Source organism: Ovis canadensis, chromosome 4, assembly GCF_042477335.2.
Source record: "Ovis canadensis isolate MfBH-ARS-UI-01 breed Bighorn chromosome 4, ARS-UI_OviCan_v2, whole genome shotgun sequence".
Classification (NCBI taxonomy): Eukaryota; Metazoa; Chordata; class Mammalia; order Artiodactyla; family Bovidae; genus Ovis; species Ovis canadensis.
Window position 1 is genome coordinate 75,807,365 of NC_091248.1, and position 25,694 is coordinate 75,833,058.

The 25,694-nt window shown below is 41.8% G+C and overlaps 1 protein-coding gene across 1 annotated transcript in view; it reads left to right on the forward strand.

The window, feature by feature from the left end:
* The window catches only part of MATCAP2 (microtubule associated tyrosine carboxypeptidase 2), a 56,271-nt gene that overhangs the window by 27,517 nt on the left and 3,060 nt on the right, over positions 1-25,694 (forward strand). The window contains exons 3-6 of the mRNA XM_069588048.1: positions 8,509-8,652; positions 9,301-9,433; positions 10,007-10,312; positions 24,143-24,240. Coding sequence (XP_069444149.1) covers positions 8,509-8,652; positions 9,301-9,433; positions 10,007-10,312; positions 24,143-24,240 — 681 coding nt within the window. The remainder of the gene's footprint in view (positions 1-8,508; positions 8,653-9,300; positions 9,434-10,006; positions 10,313-24,142; positions 24,241-25,694) is intronic.

Below are 25,694 nucleotides of genomic sequence, written 5' to 3' on the forward strand. Positions count from 1 at the left end.
TTGTGTATGCTGAACCGTCCTTGTGAATTGGGGATGAATCCCACTTGGTCATGGTGTGTGATCTTTTTTTATGTGTTGTTGTGATTTGGTTTGCTAATATTTTGTTGAGAAGTTTTGCATCTATATTCATTGAAGATACTGGCTTGTAATTTTCTTTTTTGGCAGTGTCTTTGTCTGGTCTTGGTTCAGGGTGATGGGGGCCTCATAGAATGTCTTTGGGAATGTTCCTCCACTTCAATCTTTTGGAAGAGTTTGAGAAGAACTGGTATTAGTTCTTCTTTGTACGATTGGTGGACTTCACCTGTGAAGTCATCTGGTCCTGGACTTCGATTTGTAGGAAGCTTCTTTTTATGATTACAGATTCCATTTCACTTCTAGTGATCCATCTCTTCAAATTATTTTTCTTGATTCAGTTTTGGCAGGCTGTATGTTTCTAGAAAGTTGTCCATTTCTTCTAGGTTGTCAAATTTGTTGCCATGTAATTGTTCATAGAATTCTGTTATGGTTTTTTGTATTTCTGTAGTATCACTCAAGATTTCTCCTTTTTCATTTCTTCTTTTGTTTGGGTACTCTCTCATTTCTTCTGGCTAGAGGTTAATTTTATTTACCCTTTTAAAGAACCAGCTCTTGTTTTTGTTGATTTTTTTCTATTGTTTTTAGTATCTATTTTATTTCCTCCCTAATCTTTATTTTTTAATTCTATGTATTTTGTCTGTGCTGGGTCTTCATTGCCACTCAGGCTTTTCTCTGGCTGTGGCAGGTGGGGCCTGCACTGTGCGTGGGCTTCTCGTTGTGGCTGCTTTTGTTGTGGAGCACAGGCTCTGCAGAGTGTGGGCTCAGGAGTTGAGCATGTGGGCTCAGGAGTTGAGCATGTGGGCTCAGGAGTTGCAGTTCCCAGGCTCTGGAGCATAGGTTCAATAGTTGTGATGCACGGGCTTAGCTCCAAGGCGTGTGGGATCTTCTCAGACTAGGAATTGAACTCGAATCTCCTGCATTGGCAGGAAGACTCTTCACCACTGAGTCACTAGGGAGTGTGAAGAAAGAGAAAGTGTCAGTTGCTCAGTCATGTCAAGTTGCCTTGGTTTTCCAGTGCAAGGGCTATCTGAATGATAATGATTTTCTAGGAAGGAGGGGTTATAATTATTATCATTGTTATTAAAAGCTTATTATCCCCTCCCTTTAGAATTTTGAAAGAGTTAGTTACTCAGTTGTGTCCTGCTCTTTGTGACCTCATGGACTGTAGCCCACCAGGCTCCTCTGTCCATGAGATTCTCCAGGCAAGGATACTGGAGTGGGTTGCCATTCCTTTCTCCAGGGGATCTTCCTGACCCAGGGGACGAACCTGGGTATCCCGCATCGCAGGCAGATTGTTTACTGTCTGAGCCACGAGGGAAGCCCTCCCTAATCTTTATTCTTTCCTTACTTCTGCTGATTTTAGGCTTTGTATGTTGGTCATTTTCTTTTACATGCCAGGTTGGGTTGTTTCCTTGAAATTTTTTCTTGTTTTTTGATTAAGGTCTGTTGTGCTTTTAAATTTCGTAAAAAGTTGTTTTGGTAGTGGTCCACTTCAAGGGGGCTTCTTGGATAGATTCTGTTGGAGGAAGTTGGTCAGTAGCTGTGCAGTGGAGGCACCTTCTACAAAAGGCCTGCCGTAGCATTATAGTCAAGGGAGAAGGACCACAGCTGAACCAGTTATACAGGAATTGTTCACTCCTCCTTCCATATACTGACTATATTCGGTACACACACAAACAGCCCACTCACTCAGTCATGTCCGACTCTCTGTGACCCCATGGACTGTAGCCCACCAGGCTCCTCTGTCCAGGGCATTTTCCAGGCAAGAATACTGGAGTGGGCTGCCATTTCCTACTTCACGGGGATCTTCCCGACCCAGGGATCAAACCCACGTCTCCAGTGTCACCTACATTTGCAGACAGATTCTGTACCCGCTGAGCCACATAATGTATTAAAAGTACTGAATATTCAATATGCTCAAGGGAAATGGGGGAGAGATTCAGTTCAGTTCAGTCGCTCAGTCGTCTCCGACTCTGCAACCCCATGAATCGCAGCACGCCAGGCCTCCCTGTCCATCACCAACTACCAGAGTTCACTAAAACTCATGTCCATCGAGTCAGTGATGCCATCTAGACATCTCATCCTCTGTTGTCCCCTTCTCCTCCTGCCCCCAATCCCTCCCAGCATCAGAGTCTTCTCCAATGAGTCAACTCTTCGCATGAGGTGGCCAAAGTACTGGAGCTTCAGCATCATTCCTTCCAAAGAACACCCAGGGCTGATCTCCTTTAGAATGGACTGGTTGGACCTCCTTGCAGTCCAAGGGACTCTCAAGAGTCTTCTACAACACCACAGTTCAAAAGCATCAATTCTTCAGCGCTCAGCTTTCTTCACAATCCAACTCTCACATCCATACCTGACCACTGGAAAAACCATAGCCTTGACTAGACAGACCTTTGTTGGCAAAGTAATATCTCTGTTTTTCAATATGCTATCTAGGTTGGTCATAACTTTCCTTCCAAGGAGTAAGCATCTTTTAATTTCATGGCTGCAGTCACCATCTGCAGTGATTTTGGAGCCCCAAAAAATAAAGTCTGACACTTTTCCACTGTTTCCCCATCTATTTGCCATGAAGTGATGGGACTAGATGCCATGATCTTAGTTTTCTGAATGTTGAGCTTTAAGCCAACTTTTTCACTCTCCTCTTTGACTTTCATCAAGAGGCTTTTAGTTCCTCTTCACTTTCTGCTATAAGGGTGGTGTCATCTGCATATCTGAGGTTATTGGTATTTCTCCTGGCAATCGTGATTCCAGCTTGTGCTTCTTATTAGGAGGACTCAAATCACTGATTATGCTTTCCTTTCCTAGTGAAAGTTCTTTAGGCCCCAGACCAGGCCTTGCCTAGGGGAGGTGAAAAATCTTTAATTAGATATGTGATTTATGTTTTAAATTGGTTAAATTAACTTGAACTTTTTTCCTTTTAATACTTGAATGTCATTGGAAGTTAAAGAAGTGGTGGCGATATATTTGAAGATAGGAAAGGGATATTCTGAATGACAAATTGAAAGTGGTGATTGGGGAATTCCCTGATGCTTGTTTGAATCTCCCATCAAATAATATTGGGAGATGCAGTTTTCTGATTAACTTAAATGATATTAATGGAGAAAAGAGATTTGACATGAAATTTATTGCCTCTTAAAAGTATTAACCATGTGAAGGTATGTGAAAGTTTGATTCTCAAAGTGGTATAGATATTGATTCTCTGAGCTCTAGGGGGAAAGGATGAACTTTTTTTTCCCCTGTTTTAAAAAATAAAAGCTTGTGGCAAGGTGTGGATCAAAGGGTACCAAAATTCAGTTATAAACTTGTAATAAGTCCTGGGTATCTAAAATACAGCATAATGATTATAGGTAATAATAATATATTTTATAGTTGAAATTTGCTAAGATCTTAGATGTTCCCACTGCATATGTGAGGTGATGGATTTGTAAATCAATTTGATTGTAGTATTCATTCCACTGTGTGTGTGTGTGTGTATATATATAATCATCACATTATATACCTTAAACACATCATTATGCAATTTTTGTCAACCATACCTCAGGGAAACTAGAAAAAATTATTTTTTTCCTTTGCAAATTGTAAACAGTTTAAACAAGTCCTGTAAAGTGCAAACAAACATCAGTGTAGCACATTACCCTTTCCCAAAGATGGACATCATATCACGTAGCATTTGGGTGTATCCTTCAGGCTTCTTTGTGCCTTTTAAAATTGCTTATTGCCTTTTCTTTTTTACAAAGTTGAAATCATACTTGTAAAATCTGTGTGGCCTGTAGGAGGTTGCATAACGAAGCAGAAATTCTTGTCACACAACAGTACTCACTGATGAAGTAACCACTGAACACTGCTGACTTGTCTCTTAAAACTTGAATTTATTCACCTATCCAACCACTGTCTCTATTTCGGAGTCTAATGCAAATGGATTGGAAAGTCAGTGAAGGATATTAGAAATCTGTGTGATCACTGACAAATGTGTCTAGGTTGAACCAGTTGAAAACTAATAAAAAAAAAAGTCTAGAGATGACAACAGGATGGACACTTCAGTGAAGAATGATTGAATATGACATATTCAGCTAAGCTTTTGGGACCATCTGTGTAGCTCCCATATAGGGTTGCTACCATGTTGCTGCATGTAGTCATGCAGTGAAAGAAGTGATGTGCTATTGTATGGCATTTGGAGAGAAAAACTACATCCCTTCTCCAAAAAAGCTCCCACTATTTTTATTCTTTCTTTGATATATGTAATAGTTAGTTGATAGGAACAAGGTTTCCCTACTGTTGTTAAACTGCCAATGTAATTTTTTAATCTTATATTTGTTAGGGCACTTTTTCAGGATCAGTTCAGTTCAGTCGCTCAGTCGCATCTGACTCTACGATCCCATGAACTGCAGCATGCCAGGCCTCTCTATCCATCACCAGCTCCCAGAGTCCACCCAAACCCATGTCCGTCGAGTCGCTGATGCCATCCAACCATCTCATCCTCTGACGTCCCCTTCTCCTCCTGCCCTCAATCTTTCCCAGCATCAGGGTCTTTTCAAATGAGTCTGCTCTTCACATCAGGTGGCCAAAGTATTGGAGTTTCAGCTTCAACATCAGTCCTTCCAATAAACACCCAGGACTGATCTCCTTTAGGATGGACTGGTTGGATCTCCTTGCAGTCCAAGGAACTCTCAAGAGTCTTTTCCAACACCACAGTTCAAAAGCATCAATTCTTCGGCACTCAGCTTTCTTTATAGTCCAACTCTCACATCCATACATGACACTGGGAAAACCATAGCCTTGTCTAGATGGACCTTTGTTGGCAAAGTAATGTCTCTGCTTTTGAATATGCTGTCTAAGTTGGTCATAACTTTCCTTCCAAGGAGTAAGCGTCTTTTAATTTCATGGCTGCAGTCACCATCTGCAGTGATTTTGGAACCCAGAAAAATAAAGTCTGCCACTGTTTCCACTCTTTCCTCACATATTTGCCATAAAGTGATGCGGCCAGATCCCATGATCTTAGTTTTCTGAATGTTGACCTTTAAGCCAACCTTTTCATTCTCCTCTTTCACTTTCATCAAGAGGCTCTTTAGTTCTTCACTTTCTGCCATAAGGGTGGTGTCATCTGCATATCTAAGGTTATTGATATTTCTCCTGGCAATCTTGATTCCAGCTTGTGCTCCCTCCAACCCAGCATTTCTTATGATGTACTCTGCATAGAAGTTAAATAAGCAGGGTGACAGTATACAGCCTTGACGTACTCCTTTTCCTATTTGGAACCAGTCTGTTGTTCCATGTCCAGTTCTAACTGTTGCTTCTTGACCTGCATACAGATTTCTCAAGAGGCAGGTCAGGTGGTCTCTTATTCCGATCTCTTGAAGAACTTTCCACAGTTTATTGTGATCCATACAGTCAAAGGCTTTGGCATAGTCAATAAAGCAGAAATAGATGTTTTTCTGGAACTCTCTTGCTTTTTCGATGATCCAGTGGATGTTGGCAATTTGATCTCTGGTTCCTCTGCCTTTTCTAAAGCCAGCTTGAACATCTGGAAGTTCATGGTTCATGTATTGCTAAAGCCTGGCTTGGAGAATTTTGAGCATTACTTTACTAGCGTGTGAGATGAGTGCAATTGTGCGGTAGTTTGAGCATTCTTTGGCATTGCCTTTCTTTGGGATTAGAATGAAAACTGATCTTTTCCAGTCCTGTGGCCACTGCTGAGTTTTCCAAATTTGCTGGCATATTGAGTGTAGCACTTTCACAGCATCATCTTTCAGGATTTGAAATGGTTCAACTGGAATTCCATCACCTCCATTAGCTTTGTTCGTAGTGATGTTTCCTAAGGCCCACTTGACTTTGCTTTCCAGGATGTCTGGCTCTAGGTGAGTGATCACACCACACCATCGTGATTATCTGGGTCATGAAGATCTTTTTGTACAGTTCTTCTATGTATTCTTGCAACCTCTTCTTAATATCTTCTGCTTCTGTTTTTGATAAATTTTCAACTAAATCTGTGTTCCCTATTATGAATAGAAATGAATACTTACTGTGTGAATTCTTAGTAGCCGTCTATTAAGTACCATTTGTTGGTGATAACTAGGATCACCTGTATTTAAGTTTTTCTAAATTCTTTAGACTGTTTTGTATCTGCTGTAATAGTAACCAGATAATATTTTCCTACTGAGTAAGCATATGCTAGAAAAGCTAATTTTTCCTAAATTAAGTAGATACTTTTAAAAACTTATAAGCACAAGTTATAATAAAAATTCTTTAGCTTTTTTTAGGTCTAAATGTAAGTCCAATATAGAAGTACCACTTCTGTCTCTTATGGAATTAAGGCAAAATTTCTCACTTTCTTCTAACTCTGATATAATGATGACTAGGCAATGGCACTCCGCTCCAGTACTCTTGCCTGGGAAATCCCATGGACAGAGGAGCCTAGTAGGCTACAGTCCATGGGGTTGCTAAAAGTCGGACACGACTGAGCGACTTCACTTTCACTTTTCACTTTCATGCATTGGAGAAGGAAATGGCAACCCACTCCAGTGTTCTTGCCTGGAGAATCCCAGGGACAGAGGAGCCTGGTGGGCTTCCGTCTATGGGGTCACACAGACTCGGACTGCTGCGACTTAGCAGCAGCAGTAGCAGTGACCTTTAGACCAGTGTATGCAAATACCTTAGCTAATCTGCTAAAATGGCCTTTTAATTATATGCTAATTTGTTCTTTTAATTATCCTGGTTGTCAGATAAGTAAATTAGCCTCTGGGTTATTTGCTGTGTTCCCATTCTCTGAGACCCTTCTAGCTTTCTACTGTGTTCCTGAATCACCTGGGGAATGTTGTTAAAATGCAAATTCTGATTCAGTGTGCATGCATCATGGAGGCTGGCAAAATTCTGAAGTTGAAACCAGTTTCCAGGACAATTCCAATGCTTCTGGCTGTTGGACCAAGGTTTTCCCAGGTGGCACAGTGGTAAAGAATTCTTCCTGCTAGTGCAGGAGAAGTGGGTTCAATCCCTGGGTCTGGAAGATCCCCTGGAATAGGAAATGGCAAGCCACTCTAGTATTCTTGCCTAGACAATTCCAGGGACAGATGAGTTTGGCAGGCTTCAGTCCATGGGTTGCAAAGAGTCTGACACTACTGAGAACACATGCTATAATTTGAAATGCAAGGCTTTTCATGATAACTCTGGGAACAGAAGCCAGGCAGACCTGTTGAAGCCATTTCTTGTTACGATAACTTGATGATTCATGCCTAGTTTATTAGTAATATGTATTTTCCAGTGGGGATATATGTTTACTTATAACTTGTAGTGCCTGAGCTTTACTGTAGTCTTTGTGTTGAGCCTGTCATCTATAGTGGTGATATTTATAAAGAATGATGACAGACTGGTGGTGATTACAATGCTGATGTAATAATTGAGATGTATTGACTACTTGTATCTGCCACCATGCTTTAGAGAGGTTGGTAGTTCTTCTCAACAGAACCATGAAGTAGACATTATTGTAGTTATCCTCATTTACTAATAAGGAAGCTTGGTAATAAGTAACTTGCTCAGCCAGAAGGTGGCAGAGCCAGGATGGCAGCTCAGGTAGTGTGACTCTAGAGGTTGCACTTTTCATCTCTTTACTAGTCTGATGACAGCTAGAAGTTTTAGACTTAATATAACAGGTGTCTGAATTTTCTAGCTTCCGTCACCATTCATATCAGATATATACGTGAATTTTCTAGATGTTTTTTCCAGAAGATCTTTCAATAGCATTTTCCATTCTTATGTTTACCTTTTTGGTGGCTTTCCCATAGATGCTGATCATCTGTGATTTTTACCAGTTTTCTTACTTTTCTTAGTCTGTCTTTCTGTATATTTCTGTTTAGAGAAAAAGATCTCAACATTCATATTCTTTTCATGTGAAAATTTATGAAGAATGAGAAGTAGATAGTCATGCCTATGAGAAGTAGATATCATGCCCTGAATGATAGATAAAAAGTATTTTTAGTAATGTTGAGACTGTGTTTTCTGCCAAAGGAGAACTTCAAGTTCTATAGGATCATCACAGACGAATGGTTGATTCTTTTGTGTGTTCTTAAAAATTGGAAATATTTTTTTCTTTATCCAAGTGCTAATTATATACTAGCGATTAGACAGGAGACATACCTTCTGAGTTCTGCAAAACCACCAGATGGTCTTAGAGAAGCCAAGAGAAACTAAGAACTCAGCCTGTTAGATATTGACAGGTGTGCAGTGCTTGAGCCCCTTTATCCCATGCTAAGAAGTATGTACATAAGTGTTTTGTAAAAACTTGTGAAAATGAGTGAAAACTCTTTAGGATTAGAAAAATGTGCTTAGCTACAATTTAATTTGTAAATCAGTAAACACAGAACAGGTCATGATAAGCATATAGCTCATTACTCACATCAGAGTAATCGGAGACAATTTACTTTATCTCTGTTTCTTTTACAGTCCATCAATATTATGGAACTGACTTTACAAAAGTATGGAAGTTATGAAAAATTTGAACAGGCCACCGGTGGTAGCCTGCTGTCTAAAACTCGAATCTGGAGTCATGTTAGGAAGTACATGATGAAAGAAGGCTGCATGGGTGAGGTATGAAATCATGAGTGAACATGATGAGTTGACTGAACATTGTAACTCTCAGTGAGTGCTACGTGTTTTTCTTTTTTTTTCCTGCAGGTTTTGTTTTCCCAACATTATTTTACTCATTGAATAAGTCATCCAGATTTCTAATTAAATATAAGTTTAAGTTTTTGTTGCATTGAATTGTTGTGTTCAGTTTATTTTTCCTCTTATTACCATTTTTGTGTAGCTGTGGGAGTATATGAATTGCTTTAGGAAAATTATTAAGGAAGAGACTTGCCACAGTGGCCTTTCTTATTAATGGCCAGTTCCTAGTGTTCAGTCTCAAAGTAAGCGTTGACCTAGCAGTGACCAGGCTCCTGCACCTTCCTTGCATCATTTCATCCCAGGGACTGTATTTGAGAGCAGAGCAGAGGGACAGTCTCTGTGTCCTCTGCATAGCTATCTACTTTTCTTTCAATCTAGTAAAGGTTCTTGAGTTCCCAAAGCTCAAAATTCCAAGGAAAGTGATTGATTCTGCATTTCAGCTTCTTGGTTTCTTGGTATAAACAAAAGAAAAAGGTGTTAATTTATGGGTCTATTGTCTGTGAAAACTTTCTCCCCCTGCCTTCTATGTTTCGTCTTGTATATGTGTGTATTTTAACTTTTGCTTCTTAGATTGTAGTTCATCTCACTGAGGACCTGCTTTCCAGAGCTTCCATGACAGTAGTAAATGGATGTCCAACGTTGACCATCAATGTTTCCACTGCGCGAGAGCACTGGCTGGAAGGAATGCTGAGGCATGAAATAGGTAGGCGACCACCCTTCTCCACTTACTCAGTTGTAATAACAAATTACCTCAAGCAACTTTTTTTTTAATTTTTTTTTTCTTAGTAGTATTTGGCAAAAAGTGATGAAACTGTTAGGTGTCACTTGAACTTAAAGTGAAGATATTAGTGTCTTCAAATTAAATTTTTTAAGGTACTGTGTAAATGGAGAGTCATTTAACTCCTCTGGATTTCAGTTCGGGCTTCCCTGGTGGCTCAGACAGCAAAGCATCTGCCAGTTCACCCACCTTCAACTGAGGGAATAGAATTAAGTGACCTCTGAGATTCTTTTCAAATATCAAGTCTATAATTCTTCTCTTAAAAAGAAAATAAATTGCCTTAAAAGTTATACCTCTTCTAATGAGAAATACAATCCTTCTGAAGGCAGTGTCCTCGGTCAAACCCAAAGGCATTAGGGTCAGGCCATTTTCTGCTTTGTTTTGGTTTGTTAGGTATACATCAGTCTGGTTTTAGAACTGTTGGTAGAATCTTTTCTTGGAGAAGAATTGAAATGAGAATGCATTTCTTGCTTTTCATGTGCCTTATTTTTTCCATAGGCACACATTATTTTCGAGGTATTAACAACCTTCAGCAGCCATGGAACAGTTGGACTGGCCGTAAAAAACTTGAACTAAAGCCAAACAACCCCACAGAGGAAGGACTGGCAAGTATCCACAGTGTCCTGTTTAGAAAAGACCCCTTTTTATGGAGGGCTGCCCTCCTCTACTACACTGTTTATCGCGCCAGCCAGATGTCTTTTTGTGAACTATTCAGAGATCTTGGACAGTTTGTCAAGGACCCCAATACGAGATGGGATTATTGTGTACGAGCCAAGAGGGGATGGACTGATACCTCTCAACCAGGTGAGAGTGCCTTAACTGTAGATTTTGTGATTTATTGGGTAACTTGTCTATTGATTTTGGTCACATCCTGCTCTTCCCATCACTGAATCCACTCACCTTTGAAAAATTAAACTTTTGTTACTTGAGGTCAGTGCTGATTTTACCAAACCACATTTTGTTGGCAGTATTTTGCTCATTTCTTAAGAAAAATTTCAAACCTACAGAAATGGGGAAATAATGATGGAATGAACACTTGCAATACTCTGGATTCACTAGTTAACATTTTTCCATTTTTGCTTTGTCTCTGACTTTAAAAATAGTATTTTTGAGATACATAGTTCATCAATTTTAAATAGACAGTTCAGTGGTGTTTATAATGTTCATAGAGTTGTGCAGACAATACCACTGTCTAATTCCAGAACATTTCATCACCCTCAAAAGAAACTTACTCCATTAGCAGGCATTCCCTGTTCTCTTTCCTCATTGTTCCCAGCAGTGGATAACCATTAATCTTCTTTCATTAGTTTTGCCTGTTTGGGATGTTTCATGTACGTGGAATCACATGTGATCCTTTGTGGCTGGTTTCTCTCACTTAGTGCATTTTTAAAGTTCATTCATATGGTAGCATGCATCGGTATACCAGTCCTTTTTATTGCTGAATAATGTCCCAGTGCATGCATACGATGCCTTTTATTTATTCTTTCACCAGTTAATGGGCATTTTGGTTGTTGGCACTTTTTGGCTATTATGAGTATTTGTGTACAAGCTTACATTGCTAATTCTCCTGAGTGTATACTTAGGGGTGGAATTTTGGGCTTATAGGTAACTCTGTGCCCAACCTTTTGAGGAACTGCCAGTGTTTCCAAAGTGCTGCACCATTTTACAATCCCACCACAGTGTATGAGGAGTGTATGTATACCATATCCTCCAAAACACCTAGTATCTTCATGTTTTAATTACTGTTATAGCCATGCTAGTGGGTATAAAGTGGTTAATTCGTGGTTTGTCTGCTGGCTAATGATATTCAGTATCTTTTCATGTGATTATCGGCTATTTGTGTATTTTCTTTGGAGAACTGTTTAGATAATTTGCCCATTTTTAATTGGTTTGTCTTTATTATTGAGGTAAGAGGTTTTTTTTTTTTAAATATAGTATAGATACAAATCTCTTACCAAATAATGAAATATTTTCTCCTGTAGTATGTCTTTTCACTTTCTTGATGCTATTCTGACTTTGTTTTTAAAGTTTTTTTTTTTTTTTAATGTGGGCCACTTTTTAAGTCTTTATTGAATTTGTTACAATATTGCATCTGTTTTTTTACGTTTTTGGAGTTTTGGCAAGAGACACATGAGGGGTCTTAGCTACCTGCCCAGGGATTGGGCCCACACTCCTTTCATTGAAAGATGAAGTCTTAATCACTGGACAAAAAGGGAAGTCCCTTCTTTGTGACTTTTTAAAAAGTATGTATTCCTTGGTTTGTTTTGGCTACACCGGGTCATGCTTGGGGGCTTTCTCTAGTTGCAGCGAGGGAGGGCTACTCTCTAGGTGTGGTGCGGGGGCCTCTCGTGGCAGCACACGGGCTTCAGGCGTTGTGGCTCATGGGCATAGTTGCTCATGGCGTGTGGGATCTTCCCTGGGCCAAGGAGCGAATCCATGTTCTCTGCATTGGCAGGCAAATTCTTAACCACTGGACCGCCAGAGAAGTCCTCTCTGTAAATTTTTAAAAGCAAATTGTACACTTGACATTTCATTCCTTAAGAACTTAATTAAGCATGCATTTCCTAAGACTAAAAACATTCTCTTCTACTTAAAACAGTATCATTATCACACTTAAGAAAGTGAGTTTTAATTCAGCAGTATCAACTCTTCCATATACCGTATTTAAATATTCCCAACTCCTCCAAAAATGTCTTACAGGGGTTGGAAAAAATCACTGCTCATGCATTACTTCTGGCAGCAATGTCTCTTTAACCACTTTTAATAGGGAGACATCTTGGACATTTGTTTTTTGTTTCTTGTCATACTAATGTTTTTGGTTTTTTCTAATTTATTTATTTATTTTTCTAATTTATTTTTTAAGATTTATTTTATATTGGAGTGTACAGAGGAGCCTGGTGGGCCACAGTCCACTGGGGTCACAAGGAGTTGGAGACGACTGAACAGCTGAGCGCACACACACACAGTTGATTAACAGTGCTGTGTTAGCCGAACGTGTACAGTGAAGTTGCTCAGTCACACAGATATATCTGTTCTTTTCCAAGTGCATCACCCATTTAGGTTACTACAGAATTTCACCACAGTTCCCTTTTCTATACAGCAGGTCCTTTCTGGCTATCTGTTTCAAACATAGCAGCATGGACATGTTAATCCCAGCCAGCCAGCTTACTCTCGCCCCTGCCCATCTCCTTTGGAAGCTGCAAGTTTGCATTCTAAGTCTGTGATTCGGTTTCTGTTTTGCAAACAGATGCAAACTTGATTTGTATCATGCTTTTGATGCGCTATATAAGCGATATCAGATCTTTGTCTTTCTCGGCCTTCACTGAGGATACTCTCCTGATCTATCCATGTTGCTGCAAATGCCTTCTTTTTAACGGCTGGGCGATGTATACCATCGTATGCATGTGCCCCTGCTTTACTCATTCCTCTGTCAGGAGCCATACTGGTTTCCTCCATTATTATAAATAGCACTGCAGTGAACCCTGGGGCACACATATCCTTTACCCATAGTTTCCCCAGATAGATGCCCCGGAGTGGCAGTGCGTGATCGTCTGGTAGCTCTAGTTTTAATTTTTTTGAGGCATTTCCATAATGTCCTCCATAATTTACTTTTTGCTGTACCAATTTACTCTTCTCAACATCCTCTTCAGTATTTATTGTTTATAGATTTTTTTTAGTTCAGTCCAACTCTTTTATTTTTTATATGCAGGAGACCGTTCTAGATCCCATGTCTAGTAGATTTTTGATCATGACCATTTGCATTGGTGTGAGGTGATATCTGATTGTAGTTTTGATTTGCATTTCTCTGATAATTGGCAATGTTGAGAATCTCTCCATGTGCTTTGTGGCCATCTGTGTGTGTTCTTTGGGGAAATGTCTGTTAAGGTCTTCTGCCCATTATTAGATTGTGTTGTTTGTTTTGTTTGATATTGAACTGCGCAAACTCTTTGTATATTTTCAAGATTAATCTTTGCAAATATTTTCTCCTGTTGTGTGCGTTGTCTTTTGTTCATGGTTTCCTCAGCTGTGCAAAAGCCTTTGAGAATAATTAGATCTTATTTGTTTCTTTCAATTTTCATTTTAATTTGAAGTAGATTTAACAGTGTTCTGTTAGTTCAGGTGCACAGTTAAGTGATTCAGTCATACATGTACATGTATCTCTTCTTTCTCAAATTCTTCTCCCACTGAAGTTTTTAGAGAATATTGAGCAGAGTTCACAGTGCTATAGAGCAGGTCCTTCTTGGCTATCTGTTTCAGTCTCATAATGCATTGTAAGTCTCTAACTCCCAATTTGTCCTTGCCCTCCATCTTTCCCCTTTGGTAATAACCCTAAGTTTGTTTTCTAAGTTTGTGAGCCTGTTTTTGTTTTGTAAATAATTTCATTTGCATCCTTTTTTTAGAGTCTGCACGTTAGCAATTTCGGGTGATACTCGTCTTTCCCTATGTGACTTCACTTAGAATGAGAGTCTCCAGGGCCATTCCCGTTGCTGCCAGTGGCGTTATTTCACTCCTTTCTGCGGCTGAGGACTGTTCCATTTGGCATGTGTATCAGACCTTCCTTACCCCTTATTCTGCTGATGGAAAAATAGGTTGCTTCCATGTCAGTTACTGTAAACAGTGCTGAAAACACACTGGGGTGCCTGTATCTTCTGCACCATGGGTTTGGGCAGAGGTGCCTAGGAGTGGGATTGCTGCAGCATGTGCTATCTCTACTTGTAGCTCTTACGGAACCTGCGCAGTGTTCCCTATACTGCCTGTACCAGTTCACGTGCCCAGCAACAGTTAGGACTCAGTTTCCCCATGCCCACTCCAGCTTTTGTTGTTCATAGATGTTTTGGTGATAGCCATTGTGACTGGTGAGAGATGGTATCTCACTGTAGTTTTGATTTGCCTTCCTCTGGTAATCAGAGCTGTTGAGCATCTCCACCTGCCTCTTAGTTCTGCGTGTGTTCTCTGGAGAAGTGTCTGTTTAGGTCTTCCGCCTGTTATTTGGTTGCATTCTTTGCTTTTATTGATACTGAGCTGCATGAACTCTTTGTATATTTTAATGATTGAGCTCTTTTTGGTTGATCCTTTACAAATCTTTTCTCCCATTGTGAGGGTGATCTTTCCTTTTGTTTTGGTTTCTTCAGGAGTGCAGAAATTTTTGTTTTATTTAGGTCCTATTTGTTTCTTTTAATTTTTCATTTGAAGTATAGTTGATAAACAGTGTTGTTAGTTCCAGATATGAAGCAGAATGTTTCCTTTATACATATGCATGTATCCATAGTTTCTCAAGTTTGTTTCTTCCCAGATTATTAGAGAATATTGGCACAATCTCTGTGCTATACAGGAGGTCCATCTTGGTTATCTGTTTCCAATAATGTAGGTTATATATGTCAGTCCCAAACTCCTAATTTATCCTTGCCCTCCACCTTTACAATTCAGTAACCATATGTGGGTTTTCTAAGTCTGTGAATCTCTTTCTGCTTCATGACTTATATCATCTCTATCAGTCTTACTTAGATTCTGCATGTGAGCAACTCCAGATGATAGTTCTCTTTTTCTGTTTGCCTTACTTCACTTAGTATGACAATCTTCACGTCCATTCAGGTTGGTGCCGATGGTATTATTTCATCCTTTTCGATGCCTGAATAAGATTCCTGTGGAAATATGTACAACGTCTTCCTTATCCCTTCTTCTGTCAGTGGATATTCAGGTTACTTCCATGTAGTACATGGGATCATAAGAGTTGGACACGACTTAGGGACTAGACAATGGCAACTTAACGTTTGTCATTGTAAAGAGCACTGCGATCTACACTTGGCTACCATTATCATTTTAGACCAGGGTTTCTGCCAGATATATGCCAAGGAGGGAGATTGATGGATCACTCAGTTCAGTTCAGTTGCTCAGTTGTGTCCGACTCCTTGAGACTCCATGAACCGCAGCACGCCAGGCCTCCCTGTCCATCACCAACTCCCAGGGCCTACCCAAACACATGTCCATCGAGTTGGTGATGCCATCTAGCCATCTCATCCTCCATTGTCCCCTTCTCCTCCTGCCCCCAATCCTTCCCAGCATCAGGGTCTTTTCCAATGAAGTCAACTCTTCCCATGAGGTGGCCAGAGTATTGGAGTTTCAGCTTCAGCATCAGTCCTTCCAGTGAACACCCAGGACTGATCTCCTTTAGGTATCTCTATTTTTAGTATTCAAGTAACCTCCATTTGTTTCTGCAGAGTGGCTGCTTCAAGACTCCATTGCTTTTAGCAGGGTAGGAGGGTTACTTTTTCTCAGTGTCCCTCTCCAGCTTTTATTCTTTGAAGACTTTGTGGTGGTGGCCATTCTGAGTGCCGCCAGGGGATATATCTAGTTGTCCTTTTGATCTACAATTCTCCAATAGCAACCCAAATAGAGCAGATTATCGTATGCCAATTTTGTGTTTAAAATTGTGAGATGAACATACACCTCTTGAAACTGGCTACGTAAGTCTGCTTTCTTATAAATTATATTTCTCAGCTACCCCAGCACATTTGTTTAGGGCAGGTATCTTTCACCACCTCCCAGTCTTTCTGAATATGATGTGCCCTTTTGTGCCTGTTTTAAAGGTGTAGTTATAAGAAACAGCCACATGGCGGCAGGCTTTATTGATGCCCTAGTCTGTGACTCAAGAAACTAGAGCCTTCTGAAACTTATTTTTCCTGGGTCATAAATGAGAATAGAGGTACCCTGGAGAAGGGCATTGTAACCCGCTCCAGTATGCTTGGCTGGAGAATTGCAAGGACAGAGGAGCCTCGTGGGCTAGAGTCCATAAGGTCGCAAGGACTCGGACGCTACTGAGGTCACACAGAACCCAACCAGATGAGAATGCAGTGTTTCACAACACACAGCCCAGGCTTTCTGTGCCCTACTTTTCCTTCAGCCGTAGCGCATCCCAGTGCTCCAGGAGCCCTGTGCGGGATGCTGTGACGCGTGCCTGGGGTGACTCTAAGGAAGGAGGCTAGAGAGAGAGAAGCCTGCACCAGGAGACGTGGAACAAGGTGACGTTTCAAAGCGTGTCCGGTCCACAGAGTCTGCCTGCCTTTGCGGCACTAGGCGCCTTTGGCTGTGGAAGCGCCTGCTGGATCTGGAGATTGTGCTCCCATCCAAAGGGAACAGGGCGCTCCACGTCTAAGGTCATTTGCTGGCACAGCCTTCCCAGATCCTTCAGCCCTCTGCCAGCCCTGGCGTGGGACAGTGGCCTGCTCTCACACTGTGGATATGTGTCTACCGGGATGCCGAGGGTCCCGTGGAAGAGGGCAGGCATTGTCTTTTTAATCTAAGTTTTTGTTGATACTGTAGTATAAATGATTTACAGTGTCGCATTGATTTTAACTGTGCACACACATGGTTCAGTATCAGAAAGAGATCAGCTCTTTTTAGGCTTCTTTTCCCATAGAGTTGTCAGTGTTTCTTTCATCCTGTTCCCTGTGCTATACACCAGGTCCTTTTTATTGATCTACTTCAAATGTATAAACAGGTACCTGTTAATTCCAGTGACCTAATGGAATTCCTTGCTCCTGCACCTTCTCTTTTTGGGCATCATATGGATTTTTTTTTTTTTTTCCCTTTGTGAGCCTCTTATGTATTCTCAAGCTCTTTTTTTTTTTTTTTGCTAAATCTTACTTTTCACCCCTAAGTGTTATCATAGAATATATGTCTTTCTCTGATTTGTTCACACAGTGCATGCTCTGCAGCTCCAGCCGTATGTCCCCAAATGGGATTATTCCATTGGTTTTCAGGAGGAGGAGCATTCCTCTGTGTGTTTGTACCTAAGCTTCTATATCCCTGCCTCTAGTGATGAACATCTTTGTTGCTTTTCTGTCTGGGCTGTTTTAAACTGTGTGGCAGTCAAGGGTGAGGTGCGTGTATCTTTATGCGTTGTGGTTTTGTCCCTCTACCAGCCAGGAGTACAATTGCTCAATTGTCAGATGACTGTATTTCTTTCCCTGAGAAACCTCCATCCTGTTCTGTTGATGTCTGTTAGCAGTTTCCATTTCCTGCCACATTGTACAAGCATTCTTTTTTGTGCAGGCCCCTCTCCATCATCTATTGTGTGTAATCGTTCAGTGATGGGAATTTTGTTGACACTCAGGGAATACACTGCTTTTGATTTACAATTCTCTGGTAAGGAGCAATATGATGTGTGTTTTTCTGGGAAACGTTTTGTGTATAAGAGGGCATGATGAAAATTCACCTCCTGAAATTGGCTTCTTGGAAGTCTGGCCTCCTATGAGTTCCATTTCTCATACCTACACCGGGACGTTTCTGGATGGCAGGTATGCTTCCTACCTCACGGTCCTTGCATATATGGTGTACTCCTCAGCGCCTGTTTTATGGGTGTCGTTACGAGAATGGCCACCAGGAGGCAGGCTTTCTTCAGACTCAGACATCGAGAGGCACTCTGCAAGTTTTTTCCCCCTCCTTGGGTTGTGAATGAGAGTGGAATGTGGCAAAACACAGAGCCCAGGGCTTGTCTGTGTTTCTTTCCTCTCCCTTCTGCTGCCCTGCGTGAATCCAAACCCTCGAAGATACCTGTGCATTTTGGTGTAAGCCACACTTGGGGAAACTCTAAGGAAGCGGCTAGAGATAGGGAACCCATCAGCAGAGGAGGAGGAGACCGGGCGAATTTTCAGAGCTCTCCAGTCCACGGAATCCACCTGCCTTAAATAGGCTGTGGGATGTGCCCACTGGATCTGGAGATTGTGGTCCCATTCAGAGAGGACCAGGAACTACGGCTCCAAGCCAGGTCATTTGCTGGCACAGCCTTCCCGTCTCCTTCAGCCCTCTGCCAGCCCTGCCTTCAGACACAAGCCTGTTCTGACCAAGTGTATCCACCGGGACCATGAACATCCTGGGGAAGAGGGTGGGCATTTTTTTAATATTTGATTTTTAGTTTATATTGAAGTATAGCTGGTTTACAGTGTCATGTTTATTTTCGCTGTGTACCCACATGATTCCGATTCAGATAGAGATCTACCCTTTTTAGGCTTCTTTTCCACAATTTGTTAGGCTGTAGAGTCTAGTTCCCTGTGCTGTGCACTAGGTTGTCTTTGAGAATATATTTCAAATCTATAACTGGGTACCTGTTAATCCCAATGACTTAATGGAATTCCCTGCTCCTGCACCTTCTCTTTTGGGGCACCCTATGGTGTTTTTTTCTCCGTAGTCTCTTTTGTTTTCAAAGCTGCTCTTGTCTTGATAAATCTGAATTTTCACCTCCAAGTGTTATCATACGGTATTTTTTCCTCCTCTGGTTGTGTTCACGCAGTATAATGTTCTGCTGGTCCAGCCATGTGTCCCCAAATGGCATTATTCCATTTCTTTTGGGGGAGGAGTAATAGTCCTTTGTGTGTTTGTATGTAAGCTTCTATATCCCTGCCTCTCATGATGGATATTTTTGGTGGTTTTCTGTCCTGGCTTCTGTAAACTGTGCCACCGTCAAGAGTGTGGTGTGTGCATCTTTATGCATTGGGTTTTTGTCCTTTTACTAGCCAGGGGTGCAGTTGCTCGATTATCAGGTGACTCTATATTTCTTTTCCTGAGAAACCTCTGTCCCGTTCTGCTGATGCCTGTTAGCAGTGTCCATTCCCCGCCGCATCGTAGGAGGGGCCTGTTTGTCAAGGTCCCTCTCCAGCATCAGTCGTGTGTAATCATTCGGTGATGGCCATCCTGTTGACTGCCAGGGGATCCAAGTCTTTGTCCTTTTGATTTGCAGTTCTCCAGTACGTAGTGATACGTGTGTATTTTGGTGGGACAGTTTTTATGTATAAGAGCGTGTGATGAAAATTGACCTCTTGAAATTGGCTTCTGGGAAGTCTGCCTTCCTATGAATTCTGTTTCTCGTGCCTTCGCCGGGACATCTCTGGATGGCAGGTATGCGTTCCCATCTCAGTCCTTGCATACCTGCTGTACTCCTCAGTGCCTCTTCTATGGGTGTAGTTACAAGAAACCGGCCACCAGGCAGCAGGCTTTCTTCATGCCTGGGTCAGAGACTCAGGCATCCACAGTCATTATGAAAGTTTCCCTCCTCTCCCTCCCCCCACCCGTGGGTTGTGAATGAGAGTGGGCTGTGGCAAAACACACAACTCAGGGCTTGCGTGTTTCACTTTCCTCTCCCTTCTCCTACTGGCCAAGGTTAATGTCAACCCCTAGAAAATCTCTGTGCAGGGTGCTGTGAGCCCTCCAAGGGGCAACTCTAAGGAAGGAGGCTAGAGATAGGGAACCCATCAGCAGAAGAGGAGACCGGGTGACTTTTCGAAGCTCTTCCAGTCCACAGAATCCACCTGCCTTGATGGGCCCTAGGGAGAAATAGGCTGTGGGATGTGCCCGCTGGATCTGGAGATTTGGTCCCAATCAAAGAGGACCAGGCACGACGGCTCCAAGCAAGGTCATTTGCTGGCACCGCCTTCGCGTCTCCTTCAGCCCTCTGCCAGCCCTGCCTTCGGACACAAGCCTGTTCGGACCACGTGGATGTGTATCCACCGGGACCCCGAGGATCCCGTGTAAGAGGATAGGCATTTTATTTCTTATTTTTTAGTTTATATTGAAGTATAGCTGATTTACAGTGTCATGTCTGTTTTCCCTTTGCACCCACGTGGTTCCGATTCGGATATTTAGAGATCTACTCCTTTTAGGCTTCTTTTCCACAGATTTGTTAGGGTTTGGAGTCTGATTCCCTGTGCTATGCACTAGGTCCTCTTTGAGGATATATTTCAAATCTATAACTGGGTACCTTTTAATCTCAAGACCTAATGAATTCCCTGCTCCTGCACCTTCTCTTTTGGGGCTCCATATTTTTTCTTTCTCTGTGTAAGTCTCTCTTGTTTTGTAAAGCTGCTCTTATCTTAATAAGTCTGAATTTTCACCTCTAAGTGTTATCATACTACATTTTTTTCCTCCAGTTATGTTCTGCTGGTCCAGCCATGTGTCCCCAAATGGCATTATTCCATTTCTTTCTTGGGAGGGGTAATACTCCTTTGTGTGTCTGTACCTGAGCTTCTATATCCCAGCTGCTCGTGATGGACATTTTTGTTGTTTTTCTGTCCTGCCTGCTGTAAACCGTGCCGCAGTCAAGGGTGGGGTGCACGAGTCTTTATGCATTGCGGCTTTGTCCCTTTACTGACTATGAGTGCAGTTGCTCGATTATCAGGTGACTATATTTCTTTCCCTAAGAAGCCTCCGTTCTTCTGATGTCTGTTAGCAGTGTCCATTCCCGGCCGCATCGTAGGAGGGGCCTGTTTGTCGAGGTCCCCCTCCGGCATCGTTAGTGTGTAATCATTCGGTGATGGCCGTTCTGCTGACTGCCAGGGGATCCAGGTCTTTGTCCTTCAGGTTTGCAGTTCTCCACTAAGGAGTGATCCTTGTGTATTTTGGTGGGACAGTTTTTATGTATGAGAGGGTGTGATGAAAATTGACCTCTTGAAGTTGGCTTCTGGGAAGTCTGCCTTCCTGTGGATTCTGTTTCTCATACCTTCGCCAGGACATTTCTGGGTGGCAGGTATGCGTTCCCATATCTCAGTCCTTGCATACATGCTGTATCAGTGCCTCACCGTATTAACGGTGTAGTTACGAGAAAGAGCCACCAGGCGGCAGGCTTTCTTCATGTTGTTTTTATTTTTCCTGTGCACCCACATGGTTCCGTTTCAGATAGAGATCTACTGTTTTTAGGCTTCTTTCCCCATAGTTGTTAAGATTTGGGGTTTAGTTTCCTGTGCTGTACACTGCTTACTCGCTCAGCCTTGTCCGACTCTTTGTGACCCCATGGATTGTGGCCTGCCAGGCCCCTCTATCCATGGGATTCTCCAGGCAAGAATACTGGAGTCGGTTGCCGTGTTCTCCTCCAGGGGATCTTCCTGAACCAGCCATCAAACCCAGGTCTCCCGCATTTCAGGCAGATTCTTTTCGTCTGAGCCACCAGGGAAGCCTGTGCTATACACTAGGTCCTTTTTGATGATCTATTGAAATGTATAAATGGGTACCTGTTAAATCCTAATGACCTAATGAAATTCCCTGCTCATGTACCTTCTCTTGGGGGCACTATATGGTTTTGTTTTTTTCTCTGTGAATCTCTCAGACTGTTGGGTTTTTTTCTTGTTTGTTTGTTTTGCTAAATTAGTTTCCACCTCTATGTGTTATCATAGAATATGTGTCTTTCTCTGATTTTGGTCATGCAGTATAATGTTCTGCAGGTCCAGTCGTGTGGTCCCAAATGACATTATTCCATTTCTTGTTCATGAGGAGTTGTATCCATCTGTGTGTTTGTACTAAGCTTCTATATCCCTGCCTGTCTTGATGGACATTCTGTTGCTTTTCTGTCCTGGCTGCTGTGAATTGTCGGCAGTCACGGGTGGGGTGCATGCGTCCTGAAGCATTGCGGAGCACTGTGGTTCTGTCCCTTACTGGCCAGGAGTGCTACTGCTCGACATCAGGTGACTCTCTCTCTCCCTGAGAAGCCTCCATCCTGCTCTGCAGAGTCTGTTACCAGCTTCCATTGCCTGCCACTCCAAGGATGCCCTGCTCTAGCATCTATCCTGTGCAGGTATTTGGTGATGTCCATTCTGCTACTGCTAGGGGGATACACCTTGTCATTTCGATTTGCAGTTCTCCAGTAAGGAGCATATCGTCTGCATTTCCTGGAACACGTTGTGTCTAAGAAGGTGTGATGAAAATTGACCTCCTGATACTGGCTTCTGGGAAATCTCCCGTTATGTATTCCGTTTCTCATACCTACTCTGGGACACTTGTGGACGCCAGGTATCGCTTGTGAATATGGTCGACTTAAATTTCATTCTGCATCTGTTTGCTTATTTATATTCAGATGTAAGTTTACTCCTTTTTGCTTTTTTCTAATTTAATGTGTGACTAGTAACATGCAGAATTGTTTATTTAGTTCCTGGAGTTTCTGAGCTTTGTCAGATTGCTGAGCCAGCAATGTGGGTGGGTTCCTGACACAGGTGGTTGGGTATGATGGTGGAGGTGAAACTCCCGGTGGGTTCACCGGCCTTTGACACAGTTGGGAGTTGGTCTTTGTGTCCTGACGCTTTTGTTGGCTCACTGGTAAGTGGGACCTGATCTGCAGTGCTGGCTAAGATGCCCAGAGTGTCTCGAGCTGTTGTCCTGCTGGTGGCTGAGGCCCACCAGGTGTTACGACTGCTCTCACCTGCTGCGGGCTGGGCTGAGTCCTGGCACAGGAAACTTAGGGGCTTGTGTATGTCTGCCTGTGGCTGGGATTTATTTCTGCCTGGCTTATTGCTTGGTCCGAGATGACCCAATATTGGCGCCTTCAGGCTGGTGAGTAGGGTGGGCCTGGAACCTGGTCACAAGGCTATAAGCTGCTGGGAGGATTCCAAAACAGTGCTTCACAGCACCAGTTCTGAGATGGTAGAACCAACTCCCCAAAGTGGCCGTCACCAGTGCCTGGATCCCCAGGGCGACCTCTGCCTTACTGGAAGATTTCTTAGGATCGAAAGTAGTTCTGACCAGGCTCCTTTCAAATTACTGCTCCTTCTGTGGCTCTCAGAGCATGTGAAATTTTGCTGGCACCTTTTCCTTTAAAAGTGGAGTCTTTCTCTTCCACAGTGTCTGGATCTCTCCAGAGTAAGTCGCTCTGACTTTCAAAGCCAAACACTCTGGGGTCTTGTCCTCCCCACACAGGACGCCTGGGCTGGGGAGGGGGATGTCCGCTTATTCTCCTGCTCCTTGTGAAGGCCCCTCTCCCTGCCATTGGTCTCCCACCGATACTGCGATTTCCCCCCTCCTGCCCACCTAGCTGTGGCTCCTCCTCTGTGTCTTTTGTGTAGAAATATTTTCTGGTAGGCTTTGGTCTTCCTCACTGATACTTGGTCTGTGAATTGTGTAATCAGGATATGCCTCTGAGAGGAGCTGTGCTTAGGGTCTTCCTAGTTCATCATCTTGGGAACTCTTGAACAATAATTTCTTAATATATGATCCTCCATTTGGTAGAATTCTAGTTCCCTCTAGTCCATTAAAACCTAGAGCAAAAATTTTAAAAATTTATACAAGTTATGTCATGATGGGAGAAAGGTTTTCTTTGTAAGTAGAACACGATTTTTTATCTAGGCTCAGCTCTCATTCCTGGTTTTCATATTACGTATTCTTTATAAATTCAGTTCTAGTTTTTGGTTTGATTGGGGGAAGGAGTAGTATCAAAATCATCTACAGTTAATTTTAATAAAGGGTACTATTTAAAAAACAACAAAGGGATTTCTGAAATCTGTTCTACAGCTTACCTTCCCCAGCCAGATGGCTTCAGTGTATCATGGGAGTTAAGCTTATGATCAGAGGGTGGGTGGGATAATTATGAATCCTGTATTTTAAATTACTAGTGTTTCTTTAGGGGAAAATGCTGTTTTGATGATGGGGAGCCAGGGAAAAGGAATTCTTAAAGGGAAGCTACTCAGCTGCACTCATTTGTGGCAGTTCTTAAGACCTTGCACCTTACACTCTATGTTACGGTGATAGTTAAATTTCTAATTTTGCTCCACCCTTTTTTTTGTTATACACAGGACTGATTCCTCTAGTAAAGTGAATGAGCTGGTATCTAGTTACTTAGCTTCTTTAATCAGAAAGTAAACACTGTTTTGGTTCCTCCAGGGTGTTTCAGTAAAGACCAGGTATACTTGGATGGTATCCTGCAAATCCTTCGCTATAGAGAGACCATTGACTTCCATCTTCTGACCACCCTGGGCAAGGTGAGTGAGGCTAACAGCACACCCAGACACACCAGGTCAGCATTTCCCCCAGCTCATTTCATGATTAAATAGGTCTCAAGCTGAAACTCTTTAACAATAAAATCATATTCCTTATGTGATGATAAGAGGGAAGAAATGGGGTTCTGTCACAGAACCAAGTTACAATATTTCTTTGTGGACAGTAAAAGAAATTTGGAATCATTAATTTTTATATGCATATTTTTCTAAAATATTTTAAAGTGAGCTGCAGGTATAACTCTACTCATCTTCATGCGTTAGCATGATCTCCCAAGAACAAGGATATTCTCTGACATGACCATATGATTTTCTAAAGAAATTTGTCACTGATTCCACATAATGCCTGAAAAAACAGTCCACTTCATATTCTCCAGATCATCTCTAAAATGCCCCTTGTAGCTTTTTCATGACCCTAAATCCAGTCAAGATTTATGCCTTGCATTTAGTTGTTCTCTTTAAACTCTTAATTTATAAAGTCCCCCTCACCCTAGGCTTTTTCTTTTTTGTGACATTTTTAAGAATTCAGGACAATTTCCTTGAGAATTTCTAGAATCTGGACTATCAGATTGTTTGATTTTCCAGGCAAGAGTCCTGGAGTGGGGTGCCATCGCCATTTCTTATAATTAGCTTTGGGTTAAACATGTTTGCCAAGAAATGCTGCTTAAATGAGCCATGTGTCTCCCCGTGTGCCACATTAGACAGCATGTATTATTTTGTCCCATTATTAGTGACACTGTGTTTAATTACCCGAGTAAGTTAGTTACTGCCGGTACCTTTACAAAGGAAAGATCTTTTTCACCATTGCATTAATAAGTAATTTGTGGAATGACACCTTTAAATGTACTATTCTCTAACCTTTCTAGAAATGGTTTTAACATCTCTTGATTTTTGCCTAAGTCAGTTATTACACTGTAGTAGCCAATTAGAGATCTTGGAATTCTGTTGCATTTCACTCCTCCCTTTTCTTCAGCTCTTCCAGTGACTGCTCTTATGCTTTTAAAAACATGTCTACATGTTTCCCAGCAAAGTAAAATATTCTGGGTTCACCTTAGATATTTCTTCAAGGAAGTCTTGATTCCTCTTAGTGGAAAATGGTATTTAGAAAACAAGATCTCAGCACAAGGAGTGTACATCACTTCTGGGGTGCTGATACTTCTAGACTTTTTCAGTGAGCAAATTGTATATTTGTTTTAAATCATAAGGACATTCTAATTCAAATCAGACACCACAAGGTGCTTTTACAGCCCTTTCCATTCCATGTGTGTATCTTCTTTTTCTTAAAATGAGAACCTTATTTCCCAGCATTAGTCTCATTAAACTCAGAATGGTTTAAGATAAAACTACATCAGTATCAACACCAAACCTATTTCCTATCACCTACTACAGTTAGTGACATAAATATTCAATAAAATAATTGAGTGTTGATCAGAAGATAA